The sequence below is a fragment of the Staurois parvus genome, unplaced genomic scaffold (assembly GCF_062004578.1).
Source record: "Staurois parvus isolate SC_StPar_1 unplaced genomic scaffold, SC_StPar_1.0 ptg001106l, whole genome shotgun sequence".
NCBI lineage: Eukaryota > Metazoa > Chordata > Amphibia > Anura > Ranidae > Staurois > Staurois parvus.
The window spans coordinates 150,759-163,621 of NW_028318902.1; the positions used below are offsets into that span (position 1 = coordinate 150,759).

The 12,863-nt window shown below is 50.7% G+C and overlaps 1 protein-coding gene across 1 annotated transcript in view; it reads right to left on the bottom strand.

The window, feature by feature from the left end:
* Nucleotides 1-559: 559 nt before the first annotated feature.
* The window catches only part of EDA (ectodysplasin A), a 54,929-nt gene continuing 42,625 nt past the window's right edge, over nt 560-12,863 (bottom strand). Inside the window, exons 5-7 of the mRNA XM_089658858.1 lie at nt 11,860-11,911; nt 8,208-8,329; nt 560-2,016 (exon numbers count right to left, since the gene is read on the bottom strand). Coding sequence (XP_089514984.1) covers nt 1,765-2,016; nt 8,208-8,329; nt 11,860-11,911 — 426 coding nt within the window. The 3' untranslated portion in view covers nt 560-1,764. The remainder of the gene's footprint in view (nt 2,017-8,207; nt 8,330-11,859; nt 11,912-12,863) is intronic.

Genomic DNA, 12,863 nt, shown 5'->3' on the forward strand with positions numbered 1-12,863 from the left:
GAGTGAGATTAGGGTCTATGCTGGTGGTGGTTGGGTGAGATTTGGGTCCATGCTGTTGTTGGGGATGGTTGAGTGAGATTAGGGTCCATGCTGGTGTTGGGGGTGGTTGGGTGAGATTAGGGTCCATGCTGGTGTTGGGGGTGGTTGGGTGAGATTAGGGTCCATGCTGGTGTTGGTTGGGTGAGATTAGGGTCCATTTTGGGGGTGGTTGGGTGAGATTAGGGTCCATGCTGGTGGTGGGGGTGGTTGAGTGAGATTAGGGTCCATGCTGGTGGTGGGGTGAGATTAGGGTCCATGCTGCTGGTGGGGGTGGTTGAGTGAGATTAGGGTCTATGCTGGTGGTGGGGGTGGTTGAGTGAGATTAGGGTCTATGCTGGTGTTGGGACTAGGGTCTATGCTTTGGGGGGGGGGGGGGGGGGGGAGGGAGGAGGAGGAGTGAGATTAGGGAGTAATGTTAAGATATTCTGCTGCTGAGCTTTCCAAAAATCTATGTACCGTGTTCCCTGCAGAAGCAGCATACACATACCCCCACATATAAAAAAAACAAACAAACCTTGGATCATACAAATATGTTCCTCATAATTTCCTCTGTAATAGAACATTTTCTTTCACATTTCAAACATTTCATGTACTGACCTGAAAGTTCCACATTTAGCCAGAGAGGGGACTGTAAGATGCCTTCAGAGATCACACCTCCAAACCTCACCCCTGAGGACACCTGACCATGAGCTCCTTGGACATACCAGTCCAAAGTCATGACCATTGATGTAGAGCTGCCCTACTTTGTAGCTACACCATTCTCCACTCTTCTGGAAAGACTTTCCATAACACTTGGGAGGGTGGCTGTTGGAATTTGTAGCCATTTGTGAGGTCAGGTACCGGTGTCTGATGAGAAGACCTGGCTCTACACATCAGGCCTCACATTGGGCACCCAAAAAATAAGAAAAGAGACCTTGCTCACAATAGGCATCCCAAAGGTGCCCAGTAGGGTTGAGGTCAGGACACTGGAGTTCCTTCACACCAAACTGGTCATCCATAGAGCTGGCTTGGGGGGGGGGGGGGGGGGAAGAGTCTTCACCAAACTGTTCCCACAAGGCTGATGGTCAGGTGTCCACAAACATTCAGGAGTATAGTGCACCTCTATAACTTCACTGCATATCCTTCCGTTGGATGTGATAAACGCGTTGTAAAGATACGCCATTCTTAGAAAAGCGATATAAAAAGCCCTTTTAGGAAAAAAAAATTCACAGAATGAGCGTCTGACCACCCAGCCTGATGTAATGCAATGGAACTGCGGCACAAAAGAAGGGTTGATGGTGTATTATGCAAGTGTCCGGTTACACTTGAACCCCCTACATTTTGTATAAACGTATTTCTGTGGCCTATATATTATTCTTCGCTCAAAGATATGGTATAGGAAGAACGATTTGTATTTCAACTGCTCAATAACATTTGTTCAGCAGCACTGCAGCCGCTGGTTAGTGCAACATCAGGACCAACTGGTCTCCAGCACACTGGTAGGACAGTCCTAGGCACACTGGCTGAGTAGTCCCTGGTAATGTGAGGATGATAATTCCACAGCGCGTGCGGCGACCACAACAAAAACCAGCCGACTCTTCATGTCCACTACGGCAACCCCAAGGCGCTATTCTTCCATCTTTCCACAATATTAGATGGGGAAAGTAGGATGACGTCTGTTCAACCCAATGGGATAGTAACACTGTATGGACCTTTGTTTTAAAGTTTACCACTCTCCACGGGAGTCTATGAGCCAGGGGCTTCACCCAATCGGATCGCCCCGAAAAATGTCGTATGTCTGCTCATGTTGATGGAGATGTCGGCGTGAACCATCTTTACGGCGATCTTCTGTTTGGCTTTTAATAGGCAAACTCCGGCCGTGTAGCAAGTATTGAAGTTGGTTTTCCCCGGCTCTATACTCCGTGTGCACTGCAGGAACGGCTTCTCGTCCACCACCACCTCGTAACTGGCAAAATCTGGAAAGTTGATGTAGTAAACCTGGGAGAGGAAACGCAATCCGTCAGATCAACAGACCTCAAGTTCTTACAACGCTCCTCCAAACCATCTCCGGTAAATCTTTGATTCTATCTTTTCATGTGACAACGCTGAAGAATTGACACTTTGCTACAATGTGACGTAGTCAGTGTACAGCTTGTATAACATGGAAATTTGCTGTCCCCTCAAAATAACTCAACACACCGCCATTAATGTCTACACCGCTGGCAACAAAAGTGACTCCACCCCTAAGTGACAAGGTCCAAATTGGGCCCAAATTGTCAATATTCTGTGTCGCCGACATTTTCCAGCACTGCCTTAACCCTCTTGGGCATGGAGGTCACCAGAGCTTCACAGGTTGCCACTGGAGTCCTCTTCCACTCCTCCATGACGATATCACGCAGCTGGTGGATGTTAGAGACCTTGCGCTCCTCCACCTTCCGTCTTCCACTCCTCCATGACAACATCACGGAGCTGGTGGATGTTAGAGACCTTGCGCTCCTCCACCTTCCGTCTTCCACTCCTCCATGACAGCATCACGGAGCTGGTGGATGTTAGAGACCTTGCGCTCCTCCACCTTCCGTCTTCCACTCCTCCATGATGACATCACGGAGCTGGTGGATGTTAAAGACCTTGCGCTCCTCCACCTTCCGTCTTCCACTCCTCCATGATGACATCACAGAGCTGGTGGATGTTGCAGACCTTGCGCTCCTCCACCTTCCACTCCTCCATGACAACATCACACAGCTGGTGGATGTTGCAGACCTTGCGCTCCTCCACCTTCCGTTTGAGGAGGCCCCACAGATGCTCAATAAGGTTTAGGTTTGGAGACATGCTTGGCCAGTCCATCACCTTTACCCTCAGCTTCTTTAGCAAGGCAGTGGTGGTCTTGGAGGTGTGTTTGGGGTCGTTATGTTGGAATACTGCCCTGTGGCCCAGTCTCCGAAGGGAGGGGATCATGCTCTGCTTCAGTATGTCACAGTCCATGTTGGCATTCATGGTTCCCTCAATGAACTGTATCTCCCCAGTACCGGCAGCACTCATGCAGACCATGACACTCCCACCACCATGGGGCCCCAGACCATGGCACTCCCACCACCATGCTTGACTGTAGGCAAGACACACTTGTCTTTGTTCTCTTCACCTGGTTGCCTTCACAGACGCTTCACACCATCTGAACCTAATCAGTGGATGTTGGTGTCATCAGACCACAGGAGATGGTTCCAGGAATCCATGTCCTTAGTCTGCTTGTCTTCAGCAAACTGTTTGTGGTCTTTCTTGGTCATCATCGTTAGAAGAGGCTTCCTTCTGGGACGACAGCCATGCACACCAATTTGATGCGGCGTATGGTCTGAGCACTGACAGGCTGACCCCCCCCACCCCTTCAACCTCTGCAGTAATGCTGGCAGCACTCTTCTATTTCCCAAAGACAACCTCTGGATATGACGCTGAGCACATGCAGCCAACTCCTTTGGTGGACCATGGTAAGGCCGGTTCTGAGTGGAACCTGTCCTGTTAGACCGCTCTATGGTCTTGACCCCCCTGCTGCAGCTCAGGTTCAGGGTCTTGGCAATCTTCTTATAGCCTCGGCTATCTTTATATAGAGCCACAATTCTTTTTTTTTCAGCTCCTCAGAGAGTTCTTTGCCATGAGGTGCCATGCTGAACTTCCAGTGACAAGTATGAAATGTAACCCACCCGCTCCCCATTCACACCTGAGACCTTGTAACACCAACGAGCCACATGACACCGGGGAGGGAAATGGCTCACTGGGCCCAATTTGGACCTTGTCACTTAGGGGTGGAGTCACTTGTGGCCAGCGGTTTAGACATGAATGGCGGTGTGTTGAGTTATTTTGAGGGGACAGCAAATTTCCATGTTATACAAGCTGTACACTGACTACGTCACATTGTAGCAAAGTGTCATTTCTTCAGTGTTGTCACATGAAAAGAGAGAGTCAAATATTTACACAAATGTGAGGGGGAGGGGCTCACTTCTGGGAGATACTGTGTATGTAATTATCTGGTTGTTTCTTTTAAACAAACTTCTTTGAAATTCATTTTTTTTTTCCAAACGAAGAAAAATGACATCAAATGGTTTAATATTCAACGCTGTACGCAAATGTACTTTGTTTTGTTATATAACTACAGCTACTTTTTGTGATTTTGTTTTCACATTTACTTTTATATTTTCAGAAATTGTTGTAAAGTAGCTCTAGGAGCCAATAGAAATGGAAGGGCTTTTTTTTGCCATGCCCCCCCCCCTTCCTGCTCCTCCCTCCAATGCAAATGGTTTTAAAATTCAACTTGTAAACAAACTGCCCCCCCCAAAAAAAAAATACTTTGGCTCCGCCTTCTGAGAGGTGCAGGTGAGGTCAGAATTGGCCCTTTGCAGGAGTGCATTCTTGGAGGGGATTCTTGGGGGACGGCGACCTTCGGGAATTGTCAGAGGCTGGGGCCAGAGTATTTTACCTTCACCATTTGTTTTGAAGGGCTGGAAAAAAAGTGGACTTTCTATTTGCAATGGAAGGTCCTCTTTAGGTTTTTTTTTTTCTCCCTGTCCCATTTCATACACTATATGGCCGAACATTGTGTGGACCCCTGACCATCACACCTACATGAACTTGTTGGACACCCCATTCCAAAACCATGGGCATGAAATCCAGCACCTAGTCATGCAATCTCACATGAACAATGAAAGAGAAGTGCGGATTCAAAAACAACCATCTATACTCACCTAATGTAGATGCAGCATTGATCCGATGCTGCAAGCTCCCCTGCCGGCTCTACGACCGAGAACTGAGCAATCAAAGACCATTGATTGCTCAGTTCTTGGGTCCACTCTGACCCTTCAGAGCTCACTGGGGAGCCAGAATGTGGAGGGGGTGGGAGCAGCTGGCTCAGACTCCCAGTGGGGAGCTGAGAGACTGATCGGGGGCGGCATTGGCTGGCTCAGGATCACAGTGGGGAGCTGAAAGGCTGATCGGGGGCGGCATTGGCTGGCTCAGGATCACAGTGGGGAGCTGAAAGGCTGATCGGGGGCGGGATTGGCTGGCTCAGGCACCCAGTGGGGTTCTGAAAAGCTGATCGGGGGCGGGATTGGCTGGCTCAGGCTCCAAGTGGGGAGCTGAAAGGCTGATCGGGGGCGGGATTGGCTGGCTCAGGCTCCCAGTGGGGAGCTGAGAGACTGATCGGGGGCGGCATTGGCTGGCTCAGGATCACAGTGGGGAGCTGAAAGGCTGATCGGGGGCGGGATTGGCTGGCTCAGGCTCCAAGTGGGGAGCTGAAAGGCTGATCGGGGGCGGGATTGGCTGGCTCAGGCTCCCAGTGGGGAGCTGAGAGACTGATCGGGGGCGGCATTGGCTGGCTCAGGATCACAGTGGGGAGCTGAAAGGCTGATCGGGGGCGGGATTGGCTGGCTCAGGCACCCAGTGGGGTTCTGAAAAGCTGATCGGGGGCGGGATTGGCTGGCTCAGGCTCCAAGTGGGGAGCTGAAAGGCTGATCGGGGGCGGGATTGGCTGGCTCAGGCTCCAAGTGGGGAGCTGAAAGGCTGATCGGGGGCGGGATTGGCTGGCTCAGGCTCCAAGTGGGGAGCTGAAAGGCTGATCGGGGGCGGGATTGGCTGGCTCAGGCTCCCAGTGGGGAGCTGAGAGACTGATCGGGTGCGGCATTGGCTGGCTCAGGCTCCCAGTGGGGTTCTGAAAAGCTGATCGGGGGTGGGATTGGCTGGCTCAGGCTCCAAGTGGGGAGCTGAAAGGCTGATCGGGGGCGGGATTGGCTGGCTCAGGATCACAATGGGGAGCTGAAAGGCTGATCGGGGGCGGATGGCTTAGGCTCCAAGTGGGGTGCTGAAAGGCTGATCGGGGGTGGGATTGGTTGGCTCAGGCTCACAGTGGGGAGCTGAAAGGCTGATCGGGGGCGGATGGCTCAGGCTCCAAGTGGGGTGCTGAAAGGCTGATCGGGGGTGGGATTGGTTGGCTCAGGCTCACAGTGGGGAGCTGAAAGGCTGATCGGGGGCGGGATTGGCTGGCTCAGGCTCACAGTGGGGAGCTGAAAGGCTGATCGGGGGCAGGATTGGCTGGCTCAGGCTCCCAGTGGGGAGCTGAAAGGCTGATCGGGGACGGGATTGGCTGTTTCAGGCTCTCAGCATCTAGCTGAGGGGCTGGTCAGGCATCTCGGTGGATCCTGACATTATTGTCAGGATCCCTGCAGTGCTTGGACTGGATCTGTGACATCAGCTGACAGCAGTCTTTAGCTCTGCTTTGGCCATACTTCTTTTTTTAAAGGAGAAGTAGGGCCAAAGCTCTTTAGACCCTACTTCTCCTGAGGGTCACAGGAGTGCACTTTGTGATCCGCTAACGCCTGCTGCCGTTACAGAGCCACTGCAGGCTCTGGAAAGATCCCAACTTTAATATCAGGATCCATCCAGATGCCTGATTGACAGCAGGCTCAGCCTCTCATTGAGCCACTGAGAGCCCAAGCCAGCCCCCTCTTCAGTCAGTGCTGGAGGTGTAGGGCAGAGAGCCAGTGACTGACAGTCAGCACACTCTGTTCAAAGCAAACCCAAGAACTGAGTGATCGGCAATTTTTGATCACTCATTTCCAAGTCTTAGAAGTGGCAGAGGACCAATGCAGCATCAAATCTATGCTGGATCCACCTAGAATCCAAAACATCTATTTTAATTCTCTATATGTTAAACAATGATAACAGTTTGGTGAAGACCCTTTTCTGTCCCCCGTGACTGTCCTCTGTGTACAAAGTCAGCTCCATAAAGACAGGGCTCTGTGCAGGACACTGGAGTCCCTCCACACCAAACTGGTCATCCATAACCTCAACCCTACTTTTGGAAGACCTTTGATATAAAGGTCTTCTCACCCAACATCAGTACCTGCTCTTAACCTTACAGAACACATCTGGCATGAGGTCTTCTCATCCCAAAGGTGATCAGTAGGTTTGAGGTCACGGAGGAACTCCAGTATGGTTAAGGTCAGGGCTCTGTGCAGGACACTGGAGTTCCTCTATGACCTCAAACCTACTGAACATCATTGGGGTGAGGAGACCTCATGCCAGACGTGTTCTGTTGGGTTTAGGACAAGTACTGATGCTGGATGAGAAGACCTGGCTCCACACCCCAGGCCACACATTGGGCACCAACAAAAAAAAAAAAACACCTGGCTCACAATTGGCATTCCAAAGGTGTTCAGTGTCCTGCACAGAGCCCTGACCTCAACCATACTGAACACCTTTGGAATGCCAATTGTGAGCCAGGTCTTTTTTTTTTTGTTGGTGCCCAATGTGAGGCCTGGGGTGTGGAGACAGGTCTTCTCATCCAGCATCAGTACTTGTCCTAAACCCAACAGAACACGTCTGGCATGAGGTATCCTCACCCCAGTGGTGTTCAGTAGGTGTGAGGTCATGGAGGAACTCGAGTGCCCTGCAGAGCTCTGACCTCAACCCTACTTTCAGAAGACCTTTGATAGGTCTTCTCATCCAAGAACAGTACCTGATCTAAACCCTACGGAACACTTTTGGGATGAGGTCTTCTCATCCCAAACATGTTCAGTAGGTTTGAGGTCATGAAGGAACTCCAGTGTCCTGCACAGAGCCCTGACCTCAACCCTACTGAGCACCTTTGGAATGCCAATTGTGAGTCAGGTCTTTTTTTTTTTTTTGGTTAGTGCCTGATGTGTGGAGCCAGGTCTTCTCATCCAGTATCAGTACCTGCCTACAGAACACGTCTGGCATGAGGTCTCCTCACCCCAATGGTGTTCAGTAGGTGTGAGGTCATGGAGGAACTCCAGTGTCCTGCACAGAGCCCTGACCTTAACCCTACTGAACACCTTTGTAATGCCAATTGTGAGCCAGGTCTTTTTTTTTGGAGCCCAATGTGAGGCCTCATGTGTGGAGCCAGGTCTTCTCATCCAGCATCAGTACCCGACCCTCACAACTGGGAACAAATTCCCACAGACACCCTCCAAAGTCTTGTGTAAAGTCATCCCAGAAGAGTGATAGGTTTTACAGCTGCCACTCGATAGTTATAGCCACAGTTCTGAAATGGACTGTCCAACAAAGCTCAAAGTCTTGAAGGTCTGACATCCACCAACGTTTGACCACATCTTGTATCCTGTAGTGTAAATGCAATACATTTTCAAATACAACACGAAAGTAGGAGTTAGGCCCAAGACCGTACTCACTTCTACCTGACTATAGATGAGGTAGGTACCATCCACCAGCACCTCCAGTTCTCCGCTGCGAGTGTGCAGCTTGAACACCCTGTGATTGATGGCCGTCCATGACCAGTCATGAAGGATTCCACCTGCAAGATCTCAGTGTGAGAGAATGTAGTCACTCAGTATATGTTACTAATAACAGCAGATTATCAACAGACAGAAAAATTGTACAATTCATATCAGCCTCACTGGAACTTTCCCTTAGCCTAGGTTCACACTAGAATGCGGTGTGGGAAACTTGAGATCCGAGTGCGTTTCCCGCACCATATTCAAATCACACTGCCGCGGGTGTCAGTGCAATCCTAACGGCACCTCAAAAAACACGTTTGCCTGCACCTGCTCGTGTGGTACAAAACGACCAAGCGATCTGGTTGCAGTGTGCTCAAAAACTGCTGAATGCATGACTTTGGTGTGACCTGAGCTCATTCAAAAATCGCACCACCCGAGAAGCAATCAGGAATGCAGCGTGGTTCCTGTGTGATTCATATGTAGCTACTTATACCAATGTAATCCCAGGAAGTGATGGAAGGTTGGCAGGCTGAGCGCGTGTCTCCAGTCAACCCTCCAGCAAGGACAGGGGGATAGATGGCTGCCATGGCATGGTGTGGAAGCTCCAAAAGACTCTAACCAGGAAGTGATTTCACCAGAACCCGGAAGTCCTCAGCCACTGACCCGCAACAGATGGAAGGGACACCAAGAAACAGCCAAGCCGGTTACTAGGACCTTGTGTTTTTGGAAATTCCCTGCCGTGGCTGGTGGCCACCTATCTCCCTGTCCTTGCTGGATGTTCAGCCTGCCAACTTTCCATTACTGCCTTACGTAAATGGAACCCCAGTGTAAGCACGTGCTGCTTCTTTCCACACCAAGAAGGTCCATGCAGTGATCTCTAGACAGACATGGACTGCGCCATTCAACATGTGGCTGGAGGAGGAACAAGACTGCTGAGGACAAAATCAATGTTGTAGATTTTAGGACAGCGTGTGTGTAATATTGACGTGTATATCCAAGTCCATAAAGTTTCTGAAGGCACGTTGGTAGGAGGTTACTCCAAGCTTCTTGGAGACTTGTCCTCTTTCTGCAAATATTCCCAAAGTCTGCAATTGGACAGAGTAGCATGTAGGAGCCAGACTGGCTCAATGATATATAGATCAGTGCTCAGGTGGCGAGGGATTGTGCCGCCTCTTAGACCTCAGATCAGAGGAACGTCTTGGGCTCCTTCTTGGCTCCGACGTGGGATATGACACAACCAAGGGGAGAACTCCTCACTCTCCAAGGCACTGTTGTACCTGAGATCTGTGAACAACTATTACAGGGGGGGGGTTCTTGATTTGTGCGGTTGGCAAATGTAGCTGGGGGGAAATTAGATGTCTGTAATAAAAGGGCTATTTTGCTTGAAGGGTGAATATGTTTTAGTTACTCCTGACCTCTGCACTGTGTTAGGTACTATTGATCGCTGCACTTTGTTATACTTCGGACTCCTGCAATCTGAATTACTACTGACCTTTATTTTACTGCTGGGCCTCTGAATGCCCAGCAGTGTTAGTTATGTACAGTTATATACTCCTGACCCCTGCACCACATAATCCTACAATCTGCAATACTAAGGAACTCTGAGTTGCGTACTTCTGACCCCTACATTTTATTAGATAGAATGGAGGGGAGGTAGGAGACACCGGAGAGGGGGGTGTAATACCTCTTCTATTACAAGGAACGGAGGGGAGGTAGGAGACACGGGACACCGGACACCGGAGAGGGGGGTGTAATACCTCTTCTATTACAGGGAATGGAGGGGAGGTAGGAGACACGGGACACCGGAGAGGGGGGTATAATACCTCTTCTATTACAGGGAATGGAGGGGAGGTAGGAGACACGGGACACCGGAGAGGGGGGTATAATACCTCTTCTATTACAGGGAACGGAGGGGAGGTAGGAGACACGGGACACCGGAGAGGGGGGTATAATACCTCTTCTATTACAGGGAACGGAGGGGAGGTAGGAGACACGGGACACCGTTCCCTGTAATAGAAGAGGTATTATACCCCCCTTTCCGGTGTCCCGTGTCTCCTACCTCCCCTCCGTTCCCTGTAATAGAAGAGGTATTATACCCCCCTTTCCGGAGGGGAGGTAGGAGACACGGGACACCAGAGAGGGGGGTGTAATACCTCTTCTATTACAGGGAATGGAGGGGAGGTAGGAGACACGGGACACCGGAGAGGGGGGTATAATACCTCTTCTATTACAGGGAACGGAGGGGAGGTAGGAGACACGGGACACCGGAGAGGGGGGTATAATACCTCTATTACAGGGAATGGAGGGGAGGTAGGAGACACGGGACACCGGAGAGGGGGGTATAATACCTCCTCTATTACAGGGAACGGAGGGGAGGTAGGAGACACGGGACACCGGAGAGGGGGGTAATACCTCTTCTATTACAGGGAATGGAGGGGAGGTAGGAGACACGGGACACTGGAGAGGGGGGTATAATACCTCTTCTATTACATGGAACGGAGGGGAGGAGACACGGGACACCGGAGAGGGGGGTATAATACCTCTTCTATTACAGGGAACGGAGGGGAGGTAGGAGACACGGGACACCGGAGAGGGGGGTATAATACCTCTTCTATTACAGGGAACGGAGGGGAGGTAGGAGACACGGGACACCGTTCCCTGTAATAGAAGAGGTATTATACCCCCCTTTCCGGTGTCCCGTGTCTCCTACCTCCCCTCCGTTCCCTGTAATAGAAGAGGTATTATACCCCCCTTTCCGGAGGGGAGGTAGGAGACACGGGACACCAGAGAGGGGGGTGTAATACCTCTTCTATTACAGGGAATGGAGGGGAGGTAGGAGACACGGGACACCGGAGAGGGGGGTATAATACCTCTTCTATTACAGGGAACGGAGGGGAGGTAGGAGACACGGGACACCGGAGAGGGGGGTATAATACCTCTATTACAGGGAATGGAGGGGAGGTAGGAGACACGGGACACCGGAGAGGGGGGTATAATACCTCCTCTATTACAGGGAACGGAGGGGAGGTAGGAGACACGGGACACCGGAGAGGGGGGTAATACCTCTTCTATTACAGGGAATGGAGGGGAGGTAGGAGACACGGGACACCGGAGAGGGGGGTATAATACCTCTTCTATTACATGGAACGGAGGGGAGGAGACACGGGACACCGGAGAGGGGGGTATAATACCTCTTCTATTACAGGGAACGGAGGGGAGGAGACACGGGACACCGGAGAGGGGGGTATAATACCTCTTCTATTACAGGGAACGGAGGGGAGGTAGGAGACACGGGACACCGGAGGGGGGGGTATAATACCTCCTCTATTACAGGGAACGGAGGGGAGGTAGGAGACACGGGACACCGGAGATATCCTTTCTAAATTCCCATACAGACAACCAATTTATGATTGATCTGATTGCCCCAACATCACTGACCACACCCACTATAATTTGCCCACCCCAGATTTAGAGACCACATTTTCCTCAGGACACAACTCACACAAAAGGCCTACAATAATCCACACATACCCAATTCGGGATGTAACAAGGAGACACAAAGACCCTCCAATTATTGGAAATAAAACAATCCCCATTGATTTCTTACCATTCTTCACTTGTATGGCTGAGCCCTGGCCCTGCAGATGGACGACAGCAGGCTGAAAGAGAAAGAGTCAATAAGCAGATGTACGGGACGACGACAGAGATGGGAAGGAACTTCGTTTTCACAAATTCCCTTCAAAACAATTTTACGAACAGATGAATATTGTTTTTTTACGAGGTGAAGATTTGAATGAGAAGCACATTAATGTGACACAAAAACGTTCTCCCAGAGGAGGCGGACGAAACTGGAGGGGGCTGTACAGGCAAAGATGAAATTTTTGGTGCTTTCCATGCCAACCCTTGAGCGGTTTGCCTTTACGTAAAGGGTATTAGTCCTCTGTTGTCCCTTACCCACCAGATACAGGAGGTCTGTGCCTGGAGGTGGCTCTTACCTGAAGACATTCTCCACCAAGTCTGTGTATAGCCAAGGCCTTTATTTTGCCGTGGAATGTGGAAGTGTCCCCACTGTGGGACATCTTGGACAAGGAAGGTGGACGTTACAGTGTGTGGTGGATGGGTCTATGGATGGACATTGGATGAACTTTATGTCATCAAAAAGATGAAATTTCTGGTGCTCTCCATGCCAACCCTTGAGCGGTTTGCCTTTACGTAAAGGGTCTTAGTCCTCTGTTGTCCCTTACCCACCAGATACAGGAGGCCTGAGCCTGGAGGTGGCTCTTACCTGAAGACATTCTCAACCAAAGTCTATGTATAGCCAAGGCTTTTATTTTGCCATGGAATGTGGAAGTGTCCCCACTGTGGGACATCTTGGATGAGGAAGGTGGACGTTACAGTGTGTGGTGGGTCCAGGGGCGGACTGACCATTTGAGAACTTGGGCACTGGGTCAGAAGGGGGCCTAATGAGATACCCCTGGTATCTTTCATAGGATTTTTTGGGTGTGGTTTGAGTGTGGGCAAGGACACAGGGGCCCCATGAGCCCCTGTTGCCTGGGGGCCCCATGAGTTGTCAGTCCTGGGTGGGTCTATGGATGGACGCTGGATAAAATT